At 44.7% G+C, this 18,181-nt stretch overlaps 1 protein-coding gene across 1 annotated transcript in view; it reads right to left on the bottom strand.

Annotated features, from left to right (window-relative positions):
- The window catches only part of kdrl (kinase insert domain receptor like), a 69,177-nt gene that overhangs the window by 37,500 nt on the left and 13,496 nt on the right, over positions 1 to 18,181 (bottom strand). The window contains exons 3-11 of the mRNA XM_061236054.1: positions 18,092 to 18,181; positions 14,571 to 14,698; positions 11,529 to 11,688; positions 10,585 to 10,721; positions 10,154 to 10,325; positions 9,514 to 9,634; positions 9,033 to 9,202; positions 6,862 to 7,018; positions 2,917 to 3,043 (exon numbers count right to left, since the gene is read on the bottom strand). The exon at positions 18,092 to 18,181 is cut by the window's right edge and continues 122 nt beyond it. Of these exons, the coding sequence (XP_061092038.1) occupies positions 2,917 to 3,043; positions 6,862 to 7,018; positions 9,033 to 9,202; positions 9,514 to 9,634; positions 10,154 to 10,325; positions 10,585 to 10,721; positions 11,529 to 11,688; positions 14,571 to 14,698; positions 18,092 to 18,181 (1,262 nt within the window). The remainder of the gene's footprint in view (positions 1 to 2,916; positions 3,044 to 6,861; positions 7,019 to 9,032; positions 9,203 to 9,513; positions 9,635 to 10,153; positions 10,326 to 10,584; positions 10,722 to 11,528; positions 11,689 to 14,570; positions 14,699 to 18,091) is intronic.

The raw sequence follows: 18,181 nt of genomic DNA, 5'->3' as shown, positions 1-18,181 counted from the left end.
GGTTGGATGATTTAGATGTTGAATGTAGGTGCTGAACTGCTGATCATCTTCAGGATAACCCCCGAAGAATGTTTCAGTGGATCGCATTTGGTGACCCGGTGCCTGCTCCACGAGGATATTACAAAGGGAAAACACTTAAAATTTATGTTCTCACACTGCCAGGGTGTTACAGGTCTAGAATGTTTGCAGAGTGTAGCATTCCAGTGTTGAGGGAACCTCTCGTCAGGGACGTTGTCTTGCAATGTTGTGACAGAAGTTTGAAAGCGCCACAAATTTGCCTCCTCGCAACGTGAAAACCGGAGTGGACAAAAACATGTGCGGCCTGCGACCAAGCCAAAACCAACATGCTGTACCTTTTGGCTGCATCGTTTGTTATTTGAGAAACTAAGATGTCTGTTCCTGGAGAGCACAGCCCCTCATCTCTGCAAGGAAAATAACATGGTTTTCCTGTTTTGTTGTGTAATGAATGAACTTACGGCGCTGAAGTTACATAAAAACCCTTCGGCATTCTCCAAAACCAAGCACATCTTTGCCAAAGAAAAGGCACATTTAAACTGTCTATACACATCAGTGAACTTGACAGCCGGATGAATACTGAATTTAAAGCTGATTTCACGTGCCTGGCCCAGCCATTTTATTATTGTGCTGTTTATAAGCTCCTCTACTGCAAAGTCTATATAGTATTCTCACAAAAATGGCCTCGCAGCAGTTAAAGGAGTACCATGGTGTCACACTTTGTAGGTTTTTATATGCAATTTGCACAAGAGGGCATAGCGGAAACATGATGAAAGTATTAAATATGTCCCTTTAGTTTTTCAAGAAGTACGTGTTTTAAACTCATGACCCACAGTTTTTGCGCCGCCGGCCAACAGAATAGCGAATTGCCAGCTAAGTGTATCATTACCACAGTTTGGGTGAACTTTTATAGTGGGAAATGTAGTCTTAGAAAAATAAGTTAATCTTATTAAGCTAATAAGTTAATAAAATCCATTTAAATATGGACATTAGTTTAATTGTTGCCTAAAGACAACTGGCAAGTTGTCACATTCGACCACTATGTTGCTCCATTAATGCAGAAGCTGTAGTCTGGCAAGCTTACGTTTGGAGCAGCTGCTTCACTTACAGGCCTCTGCTTTATAATGAAGGATGGTTTAGGTATGTCTTTCCCAGCAGTGGGGTTAAATGAACTGTGGCTGTCTGTTTCAGAGCAGACACAGGAAGATTCGGCCAGCACTGAGCCAAAAATGCTTTCCTGGTACAGACCACCCCTGTAATTTATACTCCTGGGGACCACGTTTAATCAAAAGCAAATTACACCAGATATGTGTTCCCAACGTTGAATTATTTTTAAATCACTGACAACAACAATTACGGCAGGAATATATTACAAAGCAGACTTGAGGCCTTCATAACGTAATTCATTTTTACAGTAACAATTTTTTTCTTTTTTTTTGTGAGAGATGTAATCTGAAATCCTCGTTAAATTTTGAATAGCTTACAGTAATTATGCCCAGAAATGTGTATGATTGGGATGAAGACATTAGTGGATGTCTTGAACTGATTTAAAATGATAGAATAACCAAATAATTAAAGAAAGATGAAAAAGCATTTCTCAACACCATGTCTACAGTAGAGCTTCTGTGTTCTCAGCAGCACACACCGCAGATGCAAGCACAAAAGCACCTTCAACATCCGGTGTTAGAGAGAATATATGGGTACCCATGGAGAAATCACAGGACCAACCTATTTAGAAGAAAAAAGTAGGGCTTTTTTGGTATCCTATAACATATACTGGGCTCATGAGAAGATTAAATCCTTAAAGAATATTGTCAGAGACAAGGGGAAAGGTAGCTGACTGGTGATAGTAAGGACGATACCCAGAAACAGAAACGCCCACTGCAATGCCTTCAGAACTGAAACCAGTGAAAATAACTTGTGACTTGTCACTTGGTGCACTTGAAAAAAGTTAGCAGTCTAAAGTTCTCGCTGAAAGGGAAGTAATCTTTTGAGGAAAAGCCCTGCAGCCAAGCGTAAAGGTACAACAGGTAATTTCAGACTTCTAACGGTCAAGAGGGGAATAGCAGCAACAAACAACTTCAAACCACAACACTGCTATCCCTCCTCTGTGAACACGCTGACGTTGAAACGCCGACCAACAAGCTTGAATTATTGTACAGTTATACGATGTTTTGGTACAGAGTGTCGGGCCGTCAACTGCATATTTTTAAACCCGAATTTAGAGCGCGAGTCAACTATAAACAGAGGCAGAGGGTGAGTCAACATATCAGTGAGCCTTTTTCAAAGATAGGAATGGTCTTGTAACACAAAAACCTTACCTATTGTACCTTTAAGGTTACCAAACATGTTAAGAGCATCTATGCGGCAAGTCATCCGCAGGTGAAGAGAGTTGATTTAAGGAAGGGGCGGCCTGTAGCGTAGTGGTTAAGGTAAATGACTGGGACACGCAAGGTCGGTGGTTCTAATCCCAGTGTAGCCACAATAAGATCCGCACAGCTGTTGGGCCCTTGAGCAAGGCCCTTAACCCTGCATTGCTCCAGCGGAGGATTGTCTCCTGCTTAGTCTAATCAACTGTACGTCGCTCTGGATAAGAGCGTCTGCCAAATGCCAATAATGTAATGTAAAAGGGGCACAGGGCAGCTACATAGTGGTTAAGGTAAATGACTGGGACACACAAGGTCGGTGGTTCGAATCCCGGTGTAGCCACAATAAGACCCGCACAGCCGTTGGGCCCTTGAGCTAGGCCCTTAACCCTGCCTTGCTCCAGGGGAAGATTGTCTCCTGCTTAGCCTAAATCAACTGTACGTCGCTCTGGATAAGAGCGTCTGCCAAATGCCAATAATGTAATGTAATGTAAGGAAGGACATGAAAGAGGAGAATGAGGCCTGGGACACTTACTTTGTTCCTCCCTTTCACTTCCGCAGTTTTGGTGTCGATGAACTTAATCTTGTTGTGCCGGTGCTGCGTCATGTTCCCCTGTTCTCCATTAGCGTAGACGGGCTCTGGTTGAGCGTAATTCTTACACCTATAGGAGGGAGGAAACACAGTCGTTATGGCCTTATGTTCCATAAGTCTTATGGAACATCTTAAAAATAAATATAAATGCATATTATATCATATGAATAAAAACTTATATAAATCTGATATTTCCATTCTTTTTTAAATACACAAGGATTTGGGACTTTGCATCATTAGTAAAATATATGGTATTTTTATAGAGTAATTATATAGTATTATACAGTATAGTACATATTATGGTATTCTTGAAGTTTATTATATTATGATGTCTATGCATGTTATATATACTTTTAATTATTTAGTAAATTGTTTTTCATGTTTTTACACTATACATTTAAAAATATAAATATAATAGTAATTATTATTAAGTTAATGTATTGGAATTCAATTTTAGTATGGGAAGATACAGGAACAGCTTTTTTAAATTTAATTCTGGGAACATAACTAGGATGCAACATCCAAAGATTCTTTAAGAGATATCTACACAATTTAAGCAGGATATGTAACATGGGATATGTTTTCTGTAACTCTGACTGATATCATCATGGTAGTTCTCCCGGTTTGGTCCAGTCCTTAATCAGTACGAACGGAACTAATTGTCTGTGGTTGAATAATTAGGCAGGATGTGTTACAAGGAAACGTCCAGGCACAATATCAGCCGGGCTATTTCGAAACAGGATCCTTTTATCCGATTTATTTTCGTGTTCTCTGAGAAGAGCCCGGTAGAAGAGACAGCCTTTGCCACAAACAGAACTGGGTGGAACAACGCTCGCTTCAGTGAGACCTTGCAGTTGAGAAAATCATCAGGGGGGCGACTCCTGGCAAGCCCTCTCAGACAGCTGCTGGCTCTCCAGACTCCGTTTGCACGACAGGCAGACAGAGTTCGGCCAGTGTGTGTGTCTGTGATCCGGTGTGTGAGGACTGATGTGAACCTGACTGTTCCTTCTCCGCGGGGGCTTTAGTGTCCCTGTGAGTCCAGTGTCCTTGCGCTCTGTTAACTGTGTATAGCCATACTGGTGACAGTCTAGTGCAATGGTCAGGGAACTGCTGTTATGGGTCTTATGTGATGCTGTAGCGTAGTGGTTAAGGTACAAGACTGGGATCAAGGTCGGCGATTCAATCCCCGATGTAGCCGCAATAAGATCCGCGCAGCCCTTGAGCAAGGCCCTTAACCCTGCATAGCGCCAGGGTCGGATTGTCTCCTGCTTAGTCCAATCAACTGCAAGTCACTTTGGATGAAAGCTTCGGCCAAAATGACATGTAACAATGCAGACTCGAACCCGCCGGGTCAGCGGGGAGAAGGACATCTGCTGAGGACATTAACGCGATGTGTTTGCGCGATAGATCCCGTTCCATGTTTGACGTGTTAGCGTGAGGCGTGTGAGTCGCTGGCGTTGCGTGTCTCATCCGGGGGCCGACAGGGGCCAGGAGAGGAAACAAGAAGCCGGGGGCTCCGCGTCTCTCAGAGAGAGAGGAACAATCGCACTGATGAGAACAGAGGCGGAGGAGGAAACCGCAAAAACCCGTCAGGAAGAGGCCCGGAAAACGGAAGCCCTCCCTCCCCCGCGTGCTCTGGCCAGAGGAGATAAGGCTGAACCCCAGACCGCTCTGGGTCAACGAGGGACGGATCACTCCTCATCCTGCCGATAAATGAACCTTCATATAGCTGTCTCCTCACATCGCCATGACCCCTCTCTCCCTCAACCCTCCCTCCCACCCCGCCCCCCCAGTCTTAAACACTCCTCTCCTTCAACTGAAGGCCACTGCTTTCTATTTAGCTTTGCCCTAATCACTGTGCCACTCAAAATTTGGTTCCCAAGTGTTTTTTGAGAAAGGTATGCTCAGCGTTGTGTCTCAGACAGGGCTTTTTTTTCCTTTTCTGTTTGTCTGCTATGCTTCCCTCATTAGCTGTTCATAAACAGCATTTTTCAAACAGCTCCGTTTGTGAACTGTTGGCTTCTGCCGCCGGACCTGATAATCGTGTTACACTAACCTGGCTCTACTTCTCTAACACGTTTTAAAAACCAGGACACTTTAACGGATAATTACCGGTAATTATGAGAAATACTTGTCAGACCCACGGGGTATAATTCCTCAGCACCGGTGTGCCTGCACGGGCATCCAGCAGGTCCTGCTAATAACCCCGCAGTAATGGCCCGCTGCGTCCCACCTCTTCATACTGAAAGGACTCCTGCTGCTGACCACTGACCCAGGTCACTGGCAATGTTCACCGTGCGTCAGAACATAACGACTCCATTCTCCATTTTCATAGCTGTGTTTCCAGCTCTTCCACAAGCCCTTTGAACGGGAGGTTAATCATGCCGCCAAAAGCTACAGAACCAGTCACGGCAAACTGGTTGATCACACCGCGGGCTGCATTTCTGTGATAAATTCATCACGTTTCTGAGCCAGGGACAATCTGTACCGGCTCATTTCAGGGTCGAGAACCCCGGGACATCACGGGGGCTCTAAATGAAAGCCTTTACGGAAATGCCGCAGGGTGGAGTGTCCAGGTTTATTCCTGATACAGCAGTGCCAAGCACAACAGGACAGATGACTCCCGCCACCAATAGAGAACAGGAGAGAGCCCCACTTGACCAATCAGGTCAGAGGTGTGCAGTGAGAGCCGATCCATCGTGAGATTTCATACTGACGTGTTCTTGTAATTATTACCAATTACCAATTACTTGTCATTTATTATATCTGATATTTTTGTAAGTTTATGAAGCACAGCTGGCGACTGCACTCATATGTACAGTATGTAATTTATTTTTGTACCTTAGTCCAATAAAGGAGAGAACTAGCACTGTACAGCTGCTGTAAAACTAATATATTATAATTAGTTGGAATAAAAAGCACAGCAGCTCTTGAAGGACTAAGGCAGATTTGCACTCCTGTCCACGGGAGACAGAGCGAGTCTGTAAAAGTGCTGTAAAACAATGAAAAACTAGGTTTTCAATTTGCATCCCATGGGAGCAGTCATCTGCACCCTTGGCTCGCTCTTACGTAAACAAGCAAGAATGCCCAGGAAGTCTGGGAGTGCCCGCCCCCCCCCCCCCATTCTCTTCACAAAATGGAGCAGCCAATTTGCCCGCCCAATTGTGGGCCGACAGCCTTGGTGACTAATCCGCCTACAAATTCCTCTTCTAAAGGGCAGCCCAGGGAAGTGAGCGTTGGAAACTGTATTTTAGATTCCGATAGGAATGCGCCATCTTGGGTTGTGGGGCAGGGACCAGGGTGCCAGGGGGCGTTACTGTGTTCCTTTGGAACTTGAATTAAGAGTTTTCATCAAGTGACTGATTGTGGAGTTCGAGCCTAGTCCTTGCATCACCAATCCAAACACTGTCATTTCCAGGTTTTAATTAAACCCGAACATAGTTTATAAATCTGTTTGTATTTTCTGGACTTATCGTAAAAAAAGGATCAAAGTTCAAGGCTACTTACATGCTATGATTACCCATACTGAAAAAAAAAGAGTTTCCAATATTGTATTACAAAATACATATTTAACATAGAATTGAAAATATATGTGACATGCATAGACATATTAATACCAATTTCAGTTAAATTAAGTTATACATAAGTTATACATTTTTCATACATATATTTATGTCAACTCTCATATATTCCTAATTAATAACCCCTGTATATATTTTCACTTTAGTAATGCATTTTATATATAACATTTTATATTTAATATATTTTATTTATTTTTCCCTTTTTGTACGGACTATTCGACTATCAGACTGTTCGCTGCAATGAGTGGGGAGCCGCTCTCTGAAGCGGCTCCCTGCGTGTGATTGGACGGATGATGGGCGAGCTCACTGCTTGAGGGCGGGGTCAGGGTCGCAGGGCTGCCACGTCCAGGTTATGCGGGGCAGGGGAATGCCGAAGGAGGTGCAGGTGAGAGAGTACTCCCCGCCTTTCAGGTAATGATGCATGTCCTCCATGGCCACCTCCTCCTCCAAAATCACTGGCTTCACTGGGGAGAGACAGGCGACACACTGCCGTCAGACACACATTCGCTCTGACATCATAAAGTATTTCAGCCATTTTACTACTACTGGCCTGATATTAGTACACGCATGCTGTCCTGTAGGCTAGTGGAACAGCAGCGGGAGACACAGTAGCCTACACTGGACTGTCCCAGCTCTGAATCTGTCAGCCTACATCTAAGGCCCAATATGCCTGTTGTGTGCTTTGGTTTGTCTCTCTGTTTTTCTACTTTGTCGGACCCTGCCATTTATAAACAAGAGCTGTGGAAAGTTTTAAAAAGCCGGGAGAAAAGATTATGCCAAAAAAGTATTGGAACAGCGAGTTGGACTTCAAATACTTGACGAACGATGTTCAAAATATTTTCTTAATTGGTAGCAGCAATTTGAGATTTCTAGCTTCGTTGTTTTCACCTTTGGGGTTCCACTCCGTTGCAATGAAAACGTGTCGTGAGGACTGAGGACAGTGAATGAACCGTAAATCACTTTTATACAGAGCAGGGAGTTATTGGGAAAAAGAAAATATTTAGAGAGAACGTGACAGAGAGCCTTGCCGTTCATTAGTGCCAGGGCATAATCTGGTTGGCATGTGTGCATTTGCCATGAACATCAATTGCACAACTAGGTTCCAACAGTTTGAAGTCTTCCCACTATGTACAACCCCCCCCCATAGACGTTGCTGCAACCTTAACACCGTGCTGATTTGCATTCATCACCTGTACAGGATCCACTTGGCCAGTGCCATACTTGTGTGAGTGTGAGTGCTGTTACTACATACTGCATGGCAGTCTGTCCCTATAGCTGGTGGCACTGTGACAGCGTAATGCCGCGGGACACATCCGATGGACACAGTAGAGAGGACAGCGCAGGAGAACGACAGAAAAGGAGAGGAGAAAGCGGTGAGGAGTCCAGACTGGGGTTGGGGATTGGATGGAGAGAGAATGCGTAATCCTAATGAGAAAGGACACAAATTGATTGATGAGGTAGAGATGGCAAGCAAAAAAAAAAAAAAAAAAAAAAAGAGGAAGAGAGGAAACAGGAAAGGGGGAGGATGAGGGGGCTGTGAGCCCAGGAGGGGGTGGGGGTGGGGGGGGGGGGGCAGGCTGGGGCAACCGTATGCACAGAGGAGGGGAGACAGGGCTGCTCCTTCAAAGGGGGCTGCTGATCAACACCAGCTGCACCGCTACATCAGTCCCGTCCCGAAGACAACAACCCCACAAATTCTTCTGATGGACGCTCGCTGCAGCACAGGGAAGTGGGGCAGAGGAACCCGGGGCAGAGGAACCCGGGGCGACGGGCGCTTTCATCGTTGGCTTTGCCCCTTTGTCTGGCGCGCCCTACCAACTGCTCTGGGGTTCATATTCCAGTGCTTACTTACCCACCCCAAAACAAGATAAAATGAAGTAATTGCTCGATATACAGTACTGTGCAGAAGTCTTAGGCACCCGAGACTTAATTATATATATGTTTATGTTTTTTGTGTGTGTTAGTATAAAAGAACACATTCGAGATTTCCAAATATTCATTTTCCAAAAGATTTAATTTTACAGAGAGACATTTTTGTATTTAATTTTAAAAAGTAACATATTACTGTAAGCAATTCACTACTTTTTACATAAAAACTTGACCAAGGGTGTCTGAGATCAGAAGCAAGGAGCCAACAAAAGTCTGCAGAAGAACTGAAAAGTTGGAACAACCTCCCTGCTGATTGTCTTATAGAACTGCAGGACAGCGTTGGCTGAGAGGCTGGATCTCAGAGAAGTGAACGCCGAAGGGTGGTCACAAAAAATATTGATTTGATTCAGTTTTGAACTATTCTGCCAAATTACTAAAATGTAATGTAAAATGTATAGCACGTTTATTTAGAACCTTTCATTGAATTCTTTTTGAAAGAATCGTATCTGTACAGAATGTTATACAGGTGCCTAAGACTTTTGCACAGTACTGTAAATTAAGTAAAAATGTAAATGTAAATAAAGGGAAATTAGTGTGAACTCTGCCTACCTGTAACCGTCAAGTTGTAGCGGAGAAACGTGGACAAGTTTCTCTCTGTGTTCCTCAGAGAGACGGAGTAAGTTCCAGCATCGTCCCGCTTTACGTCTTTAATGGTGAGATTGTAGCCTGACAGCTCAAAGCAAGTCGAGTTGACACTGATAGGAACGTCATCCTTGAACCTGCGTTAAGAAAACACAGTTTGAAGGTGACAGGAAGCTGAAAATAGTCACAGTGATTGGAGCAAAATTGGTTTGTATGTTGGCTAATATACACTGCGGAGGCAGGCCGATTACATTTCAGTTCAGTCAAACAGGAAATTAATTGAACAAAAATTTAAATTAATTTCCTGAATGAACTGAACTGAAAAAGAACTCCAACTTGGGTACACACTGTGCCTGTCCAAGGTATACTGTCCATTAGGAACTATTACTGTACATTACTACAGCTATTTATTGGAGATATTTGCCAACTATGTCACGCCCATTCTTACCATGTGACGATGTTTGGCAGTGGGAGTGCGTTGACCTGGGGATCAAAGGTCACCGTGTTTTCGCCCTCCGGAACAGTTTTCTCGCTGCGCTCTTTGTAGCTCACACTGAGGAATGGGTGCTCTGCAATGGAGTACACAACCCAAAAAGAAAAAGAAGAGAGAAAAGAGCACAAGCTTTCAGTTTCCTGGAGAACACTAGCTGGCCACGATCAGTATTCCCAAAGGGCAGAGAGCGTGAGTGTGCGGAGCGTAAATGGTAAATGGTTGGAATTTATATAGCGCCTTTATCCAAAGCGCTGTACAATTGATGCTTCTCATCCACCCATTCATACACACACTCACACACCGACGGCGATAGGCTGCCATGCAAGGCGCCGACAAGCTCGTCAGGAGCATTTTGGGGGTTAGGTGTCTTGCTCAGCGACACTTCGACACAGCCCGGGCGGGGGATCGAACCGGCAACCCTCCGACTGCCAGACGACCGCTCTTACCGCCTGAGCCACGTCGCCCCTGAGCGCCCCTGAGCGTGAGCGCGATAAGGTATTGGGCGTGCGAGGGAGCGAGTTCCCAGCTGCCTGTGTTGTGATAAAGCATTCTCTCCATGGACTGTGATGGTTGTTCGTAGCCTGAACGCACGCACCATAAATGATGACTTTAGCGGAGACTTGCTTCTTTTTTTGGTGGTTCGTCGCCGTGCACTTGTACGTGCCTCGGTCCTGCATGGTGACGTTGCGCACCGTCGTGGTGTTGCTCTGCGTGAAGGTGCTGGACGGGTGTTCCCTCAAGCCCCGGAACTCACGCGGTCGATTCCGCTGAAGAGGAAAAACCCACCAACGTGATCGACTTCAATCAGTGCCTTTCAGGGCTGGCTAAAAATGCTTCTGATTCTGCTCGGAAGAAAGACTTTTGGTAACCATAAATCTCATTCCTCGCTATCCTGAGCAGAGAGAGCTTGCCTCCAAGATGAATTGAACTGACAATAGTAGAGGCGGTTATAAAATGCCCAAGGAGATATAAAACACTGATGTTTATAATCATAGAAATGGCACTGGCTAGCGAGGCTGCACTCACTGATCTCTGTGGGAAGGTCCATGTGAAACCAATTCTTCCATTGTAGGTGACGTGTCCAGAGCATGTGAGGGTGAGGTTGTCCCCGACAACCAGCCTGACACTCCCCGGTGTCATCTTCACATTGGACAGCATACGGCCTGTGCAGCAACCAATTACAACCAATCAGTACCCTCAGCAACCAATTACAACCAATCAGTTCCCTCAGCAACCAATATAAACCAATCAGTTCCCTCAGGTCTGTCCAATCCCAAGGCATGCCACAGGCCAGCCAAACAAACTGAAACATGCAGCTGATCTATTGAACACACAATTAAAAGGTCCCAAAGCACCAATACCAATACTAAAGAAATCAATAAAAATAAAATTAATTGCAAATTGTATTACTCAGTAAAATTATATAGAGATGGCAGGTAGTAGAAATGTATGACAACAGTATGCCGTACATTTAAAATATGAAAATACAGAACTACTGCCTTATCAGAAAATTATAAATAAAATATACACTCAGTCAGCACTTTATTAGGTATGTATTAGACATATTTTTTTGACTAAAGTCTTAAGTTAAGTTAAGTCTTCTGCTGCTGTAGCCTGTCCGCTTAGAGGTTTGACGCGTTGTGTGTTCGGAGATGCTCTTCTGCACACCACTGTTGCAATGCGTGCTTATTTGCGTTACTGTCACTTTTGCTTTATGCATTTAGTTGCTGCCACATGATTGGCTGATTAAATATTTGCATACAGGTCAACCTAATAAAGTGCTCACTGATTGTATGGTGTAAAAGGAAAAATGGTATGGCATTTATGTGGAATTATGCATTAAATGTGTTTATTGTATTGCAATATGGAATAAATACTGGAAATATGTAAAAAATAAAAATTTAAAAAGTATTTACACAGTACCCAGTACATTTCCTTAAAGAAATGCATGGTGATGAAAAAGGACTCACTTGATTTCACGGGAATATAGCTCGACGTGATGCGGTGTCTGTTGACGGTGGTGACGCAGGTGAGCAGGGCGTAGTAGGTGTGGGCGATGTAAGGGATCCTGAACCCCACCTGTGGGTCCCACTCTGCCGCCTGTTTGATGCTTTCAGCTATGCTGGGTAGCTGAACATGGAGGACATGGGTGAGGATCCACATTTCAAAAGTGCCCTTCTGTGCAATCAGGGAAACACAACTGGGATCAATAACTGTGTGCTTTGAATAAACCCAGAGCCACGAGAGAGTGACGTATAATATTTTGGGGGTTAAAATGTGTGGATGTTTTTTTTACTTGAATTATATTTTAGATTGTGTATGTGTTTCTTAGAAAGATTTACTAATGTTAATGTATCCCTGCTGAACATTAAGACCAGCTGGGATTCTAAGATGGCTTAAGATGGTTTAAGCTATGCACACTTCTTGGTGGTCATTGATGGTCTGTAGCTGGTCAAAGCTGGCCTCTACTTGACAAAAGGTAGTTTAGCTGATAGAGGAAGCTTGACCTGGTTTCAGGTGTTTTTTTCAGCAGGTAACTAATTAACATACACAAACTACTACAATAACGAATCAATAATTATCATTCATAATTGCAGTTGATAACAACCAAAAACCTAATGACTAATACTGTAGTCTTAGTGGAGGGGACACGGACGTGGCCAGACAGCTCTGTCCAAGCGTTCTCAGATAAAATGAATCTTAACTTATCAATTTAGCAGGGCATAAGGACTGTTGATTGGCTAGTAAGCTGAAGGGTTAATGTAAATGTGAATGAAATGTTCAGAGGGACTGCCCCTCAGTGGAATGCAAAAATGTTTTCTGTGTGGCCTGACTCTCCTTCTGCAGAATAAATAGCTGAATATTTGTAGCTTTGCCTAACATTTTTTCTACCTTCCCTAGAGCACAATATATTTTTCGGAGCCTAAAAATATAGTGAATATAGTCACGGCCACTGTACTTAGTGATATTCCCTTGTGCACTCAAAATTCATTTTAGTCATGACATACAGAGCCATAAAGAATAGACGCCGGGTTGGAACATTGTACCAACCAATCGGAGGGCAGTGCTAGCGCTAGGCTATCTGTATTATAACAGCTCCTGTTTTGCTCAGGGTTCCTTTTCCCCAGTCATGGTCTGGCAATTTTCTGAGACAATGGATGATTAAAAAAAACAGTGGGAGGTATGTAAGAGTGAAGCAGTGGGGAAGATTCCTTAGCCGTTGTTTTCTACTCCAGTTGTTTCTGTTCTGGAGCCAAACGCCAAAGCCAGGAAAGGAGGGTGGACAGGGAAGCAGGAAGGAGAAATGCCGTAGATCTCCCAGAGAAAGGAAGGTCACACAGCTATCTGTGCCATCTGAAAAAAGACATGTTTGTCCACGCCAAGGCACTGTGCGAGGGGACTATACATCAGCTGCCTGCCACAAACAGCAGCCTGTTGTTGAGATGGCAGCTCTGCGGATACTCTATCACGTAAGAGAAAGGACACACTGTTCGTTTCAGCTCTTACATAACAATAGATTCAACCTAGCGTGATAAGATGAGAGGCAGTAACATGCTGTGTGATAATAATCGTCGTTATTATTATAACTGTCTTTTAAGCACCTTTTGTACACGGTGGCCAAAAGTGCTTTCCATATGAAATAAAGCAGAAGCCAAAAGATTAAATAAATGTTGTTCGGAGGAAAAGACACTTCTTATTTATATCTCAGTAATCTGTGCTGAGAAAACCCTCGCCACACATAATGAGAAACCCCATTTGCCTTTTTACTGGATCTGAATAATTGTACACACGTTTTTTTTTTTTAACCTCCATTTACTGGACATAATGAATAAAACAGAAGGCTTAATTTTAGACGGATGCTTCTATTTCGAGAGAAACAGGAATGTCCGTCCAGCTTCCCGTTCCTTTAGGAAGCAGACAGGATGACTCCGCTCCTTGCCTGGAGCTTCCCCCCCCCGCCATATTTTCTCCCACACACCTCACCCCCCCACCCCCGTTGGGCTCTTTCCGCGGGGAGGTGACCGGAGAGCACGGTGTGTGAACCTAGGAGGGGCCCTCAGGCCGCCAGTGCCAGTCTGTGTTATTTTCCACGGCAGACACGAGAACGGCGGCCTGTGTAGCGTAGTGGTTAAGGTAAATGACTGGGACCCGCAAGGTCGGTGGTTCGAATCCCCGTGTAGCCACAATAAGATCCGTGCAGCCGTTGGGCCCTTGAGCAAGGCCCTTAACCCTGCATTGCTCCAGGGGAGGATTGTCTCCTGCTTAGTCTAATCAACTGTGAGTCGCTCTGGATAAGATCGTCTGCCAAATGCCAATAATGTAATAATGTAATGTAATGTAATGTAATGGGTGTGACAGCAGAAGGAGACAGAGGCCACAGTCTGCCATTGTACGGTCGCGGCAAATTTGTCGTACGACCTTTGGCGATTGCAAGGACACAAAGGTATGACGCAGTCAATCGTTCATAATTCATGTAATTGTGAATGGGATTTCATTATTGACTTAAAATCACAGGGCACTAGGCTGGAATGAACAGTTCAAATTCATTTAAAGCGTCCGTATATTCATATTTTAGTACTGTCCCTTTTCTAAATGGTGAATCTCCATGGGTGAGTGCTTACAACAACTTTCTGAAAACCTTATGAGCATTAATAATGCCTGATTAGCATTTTTTTTAAGACTGTATGTCAACCAGTCACTGCATGGGGTTTAGAAGCGAAAGGGTTTTTTCACAAATGTAAAATGGTAAACGGTTGGCATTTATATAGCGCCTTTATTCAAAGCGCTGTACAATTGATGCTTCTCATTCACCCATTCACACACCAATGGCGATTGGCTGCCACGCAAGGCACCATCCAGCTTATCAGGAGCAATTAGGGGTTAAGTGCCTTGCTCAGGGACACTTTGAGACACCTATGGTGGGAATCAAACCGGCAACTCTCCGCCTGCTCTTACTGCCTGAGCCAATGTCACCCCAAAACATTCAGTGTGAGAATAAGAAGATGGCTTACCCCCTCCAGTTTGACGTGGTAGTCAGGAGAGGTGGTCCTGCAGGGAATGAGGATGTGGTGAGCACCGTCAAACACCGTCACGGTGTCTGGATCGTTGCTGTGCTGGTGTACAAATGGCTGTCTGTCATCTGCCCAAACAAAATAAAAAATTCAGACAGTATGCATACACTCACTCAACCCTTTATTAGGTAGGTCTGTTCACCAGCTTTTTAATGCAAATATCAGCCAGATCATGTGACAGCAACTAAATGGATAAAAGCATGCAGACATGGTCAAGAGGTTCAGCTGTTGTACAGACCAAATGTCAGAATGGGAAAAACAAAATGTGATCTCAGTGACTTTAACCGTGAAATGATTGTTGGTGCCAGACAGGGTGGTTTGAATATCTCAGAAACTGCTGATCTCCTGGGAATTTTCACACACAACAGTCTCTAGAGTTTGCAGAGATTGGTGCAAAAAACAAAAAACATCCAGTGAGCAGCAGTTTTGCAGGCAAAAACGCCTTGTTAATGAGAGAGGTCAGAGGCGAAGGGCCAGACTGGTCAAAGCTGACAGGAAGGTGACAGTAACACAAATAACCACACATTACAACAGTGGTGTGCAGAAGAGCATCTCTGAACACATAATGCGTCAAACCTCTTAAGTAGATAGGCTACAGCAGCAGAAGACCAATACGTATGTCATCGAGTGAAATGTAGTAGAAAATGAGTTTGTCGTTCTTGATAAGTCTGTGAGTCTTAATGGGCCTATGAGTCTCGGTGAGTCTGTGAGTCTCAATGGGTCTGTGAGTCTTTGATGAGTCTGCGAGTCTTGATGAGTCTCTGAATCTTGATGAGTCTGTGAATCTTGATGAGTCTCTGAGTCTCGATGAGTCTCTGAGTCTTTGATAAGTCTCAGAATCTCGATGAGTGTGAGTCTCACTGAGTCTGTGAGTCTTGTTGAGTCTTAGAAGGACGGTCCCAGGAAAAGACCCGCTCCGTCTCTCAGACAAATGATCGACCAGCACTCCATTTAAAAGTCTAAGTTGTTGAGTATTTTCTTTTCAAAACCTGAACGCACAGCCCGAAGCTACGCCAACAGCAGCGCACAGGGGGTTGGGGGAGGGGGAGCGGGGTTGAAATGGAATATCCGAACTAAAATTTAAATCTCCCTACACAAACAGTCCCCTGCCTTGTCCCAGCATTAAATAAAGAAACAAATCAGTACCCGAGCTATGAAACTGCCATCCCCTTCTCACCCCGCACCCAGAGACCACTGCGCCATCGACCGGCGGCTCACCGCACCGAGGCACTGTGGGAAAGCGGCGCTAAAACAAATACCGCAGTACGTCTCCGACGCGGAGTTCCCGTTTGAAAACACGGCGGCTTCGCGGGCCGATAGCGGGGGAAAGGATTCGGAAAATAAACACTGAATAATGATGGAGTCTGAAAAACGACGTGTAGCTGTTTAGACTACGCAACCTGCTGGCTACCAGGCTGTCACAGAGCCAGAGCGCACACACAGGCCCAGGAACGGAGACCAGGGGGCTGAGAACATTCAGGCAGGGAAGGCAAAAATGGGCACAGGACACTGCTGCCTTCACAGTGTCACACATTTCACCCATTGTAGCGCTCACTGATTTCACCCACTTTAGGGCTTAGTAGTTCAGTCACTTCAAGGCTAACCGATTTCCTTTATTTCAGCGAGAGAGAGAGAGAGAAAGAGAGAGAGGAGAGAGGGAGAGAGAGAGATAGAGAGAGAAAGAGAGAGAATGACGTTTCAAGTTTCAGGGGGAAACTGGAACAACAGAAGCCATAGCAGGAAATAATAGCCGATGACCAGGGCTTCCGGTACAATCACGCTCTCCTTCCCCAGTCCAGAAGAAGGCCAGGGCCAAATGAATGTCTTCCTCTCCCAGCAAGAGGAAGGCCGCATTTCCCCCAGTTTCCCCCAGCACAGCTCCCGTAAATGAGACCAGCTCTGTGCGCAGTCACACATTTGACATTACAGACGTTCCCCGAGCCAAGGTCACTGATTAATGGCTTTGTTATGGAGTAAATGAGGTGTGTGATGTAGCCTTGTCTTTTACTTGACTTGTCCCTTTTCTTATTTATTTATTTATTTATTTATTTTTGTTTAAAGACTGGAGCATATCCAGGATGTGTATCACACAGGAAGACATCAGACTGCTCACTGACCGTAGCTTTTCCTGAGCTTTTTAAAGGGCAAAGACTTGAAGCGATATTGGATTTTTGGATTTTCGCCCACGCAACGGTTCATTGGCACACCCGTGGAATTAGAAGAAAGACCAAAGAAAGATAAAAGAAGGAAAAAGGAAAAAAAACAGAAAAAAAGCTTATGATATGATAAAGCAAAAGGTCTGCCTATTAGTGTGGTTAAAAGGGTTGTGAAAACAAACATTGATTTAATCACAATGCAAATGGCACTGGAAGCCCACATTTTCCACACTCAAGCTAAGTGATGTTAAATTGACCCAAAATAAGAATCATCTCCTTTGGCGATGGTGTTGTGTTATGCCATTGTGGTTCATTACTTTAGTGCTCAGGATGCGTGAACTGAATTCACAGTGAAGGGACATTGGCCAATGCGATTGAATTGCCCCACTAAAATAGCTAATGGAAGAATATTGTCCAATCACATTATGTGCCAATGAATGACCTCAACTCTGTGAAGACATGGTTAATTTCCTTCCTCCTCTCCTCATTTGCTAGTTGAGTTTGATATAATGTACGTAGCCAAAATAAACAAAAATAAATATTGTTAAGAAATCCAAAATGCCACACACACTGCAAATACAGAGTACATACAAAAAACAAAGAGTTTGCTTGGCAGGTGGCGGAGACGTATAAACCATACAACGAAGGACCAAGCGAAAGGGCGAAAGGCAGGAATACACCCTGCACAGGTCATCCATCGCAAGGCACACACACACCATTCACTCACACACTCACACCTATGGGCAATTTAGCCTCTCCAATCAGCCAATTACCTGCATGTCTTTGGACTGTGGGAGGAAACCGGAGTACCCGGAGGAAACCCACGCGGACACGGGGAGAACATGCAAACTCCGCACAGAGAGGCCCTGGCCGATTGGGTTTTTCGAACCCAGGACCTCCTTGCTGTGAGGCGGCAGTGCTACCCACTGCACCATCCGCGCCGTTAATTGTATATGAAACATGTAATAATACATGTATCGCAATGGTGTCCATATCCCTGGTACTAATGCAAGAGTTGGAAAATGGGTTCATTCTGAATCTCCGTTAAGTGCTGGCATACTGTGATTGGTTGACGTTGCCTAAAATGGTGAGTGCACGTTGAGATAGATGGGGGGGGGTTAGCAGGGAAAGGAGAGGGGAGAGGGAGTGAGAAGATGGAGGAAAGGGAGTCTGTACGTTTCGGACGCACAGGCGCCCTGCGGTCTCCGTTCAAGACATTTACATTTACCGGAAAGAAACACGCCGACACCCGACATATAAATATCACCGCAATGCCGGCTTCTTCCGGGAAGCGGATGATCTCACCTTTGACGAACACGTAGGTGCCGGCCTCCCGGTCCGGGGTGCGGTCGGCGTAGTGGCAGGCGTACGGTCCCGTGTCGTTGTGCACCAGCC

The sequence above is a fragment of the Conger conger genome, chromosome 3 (assembly GCF_963514075.1).
Source record: "Conger conger chromosome 3, fConCon1.1, whole genome shotgun sequence".
NCBI classification, from domain to species: domain Eukaryota; kingdom Metazoa; phylum Chordata; class Actinopteri; order Anguilliformes; family Congridae; genus Conger; species Conger conger.
This window is presented reverse-complemented; position numbering and strand designations above follow the sequence as displayed.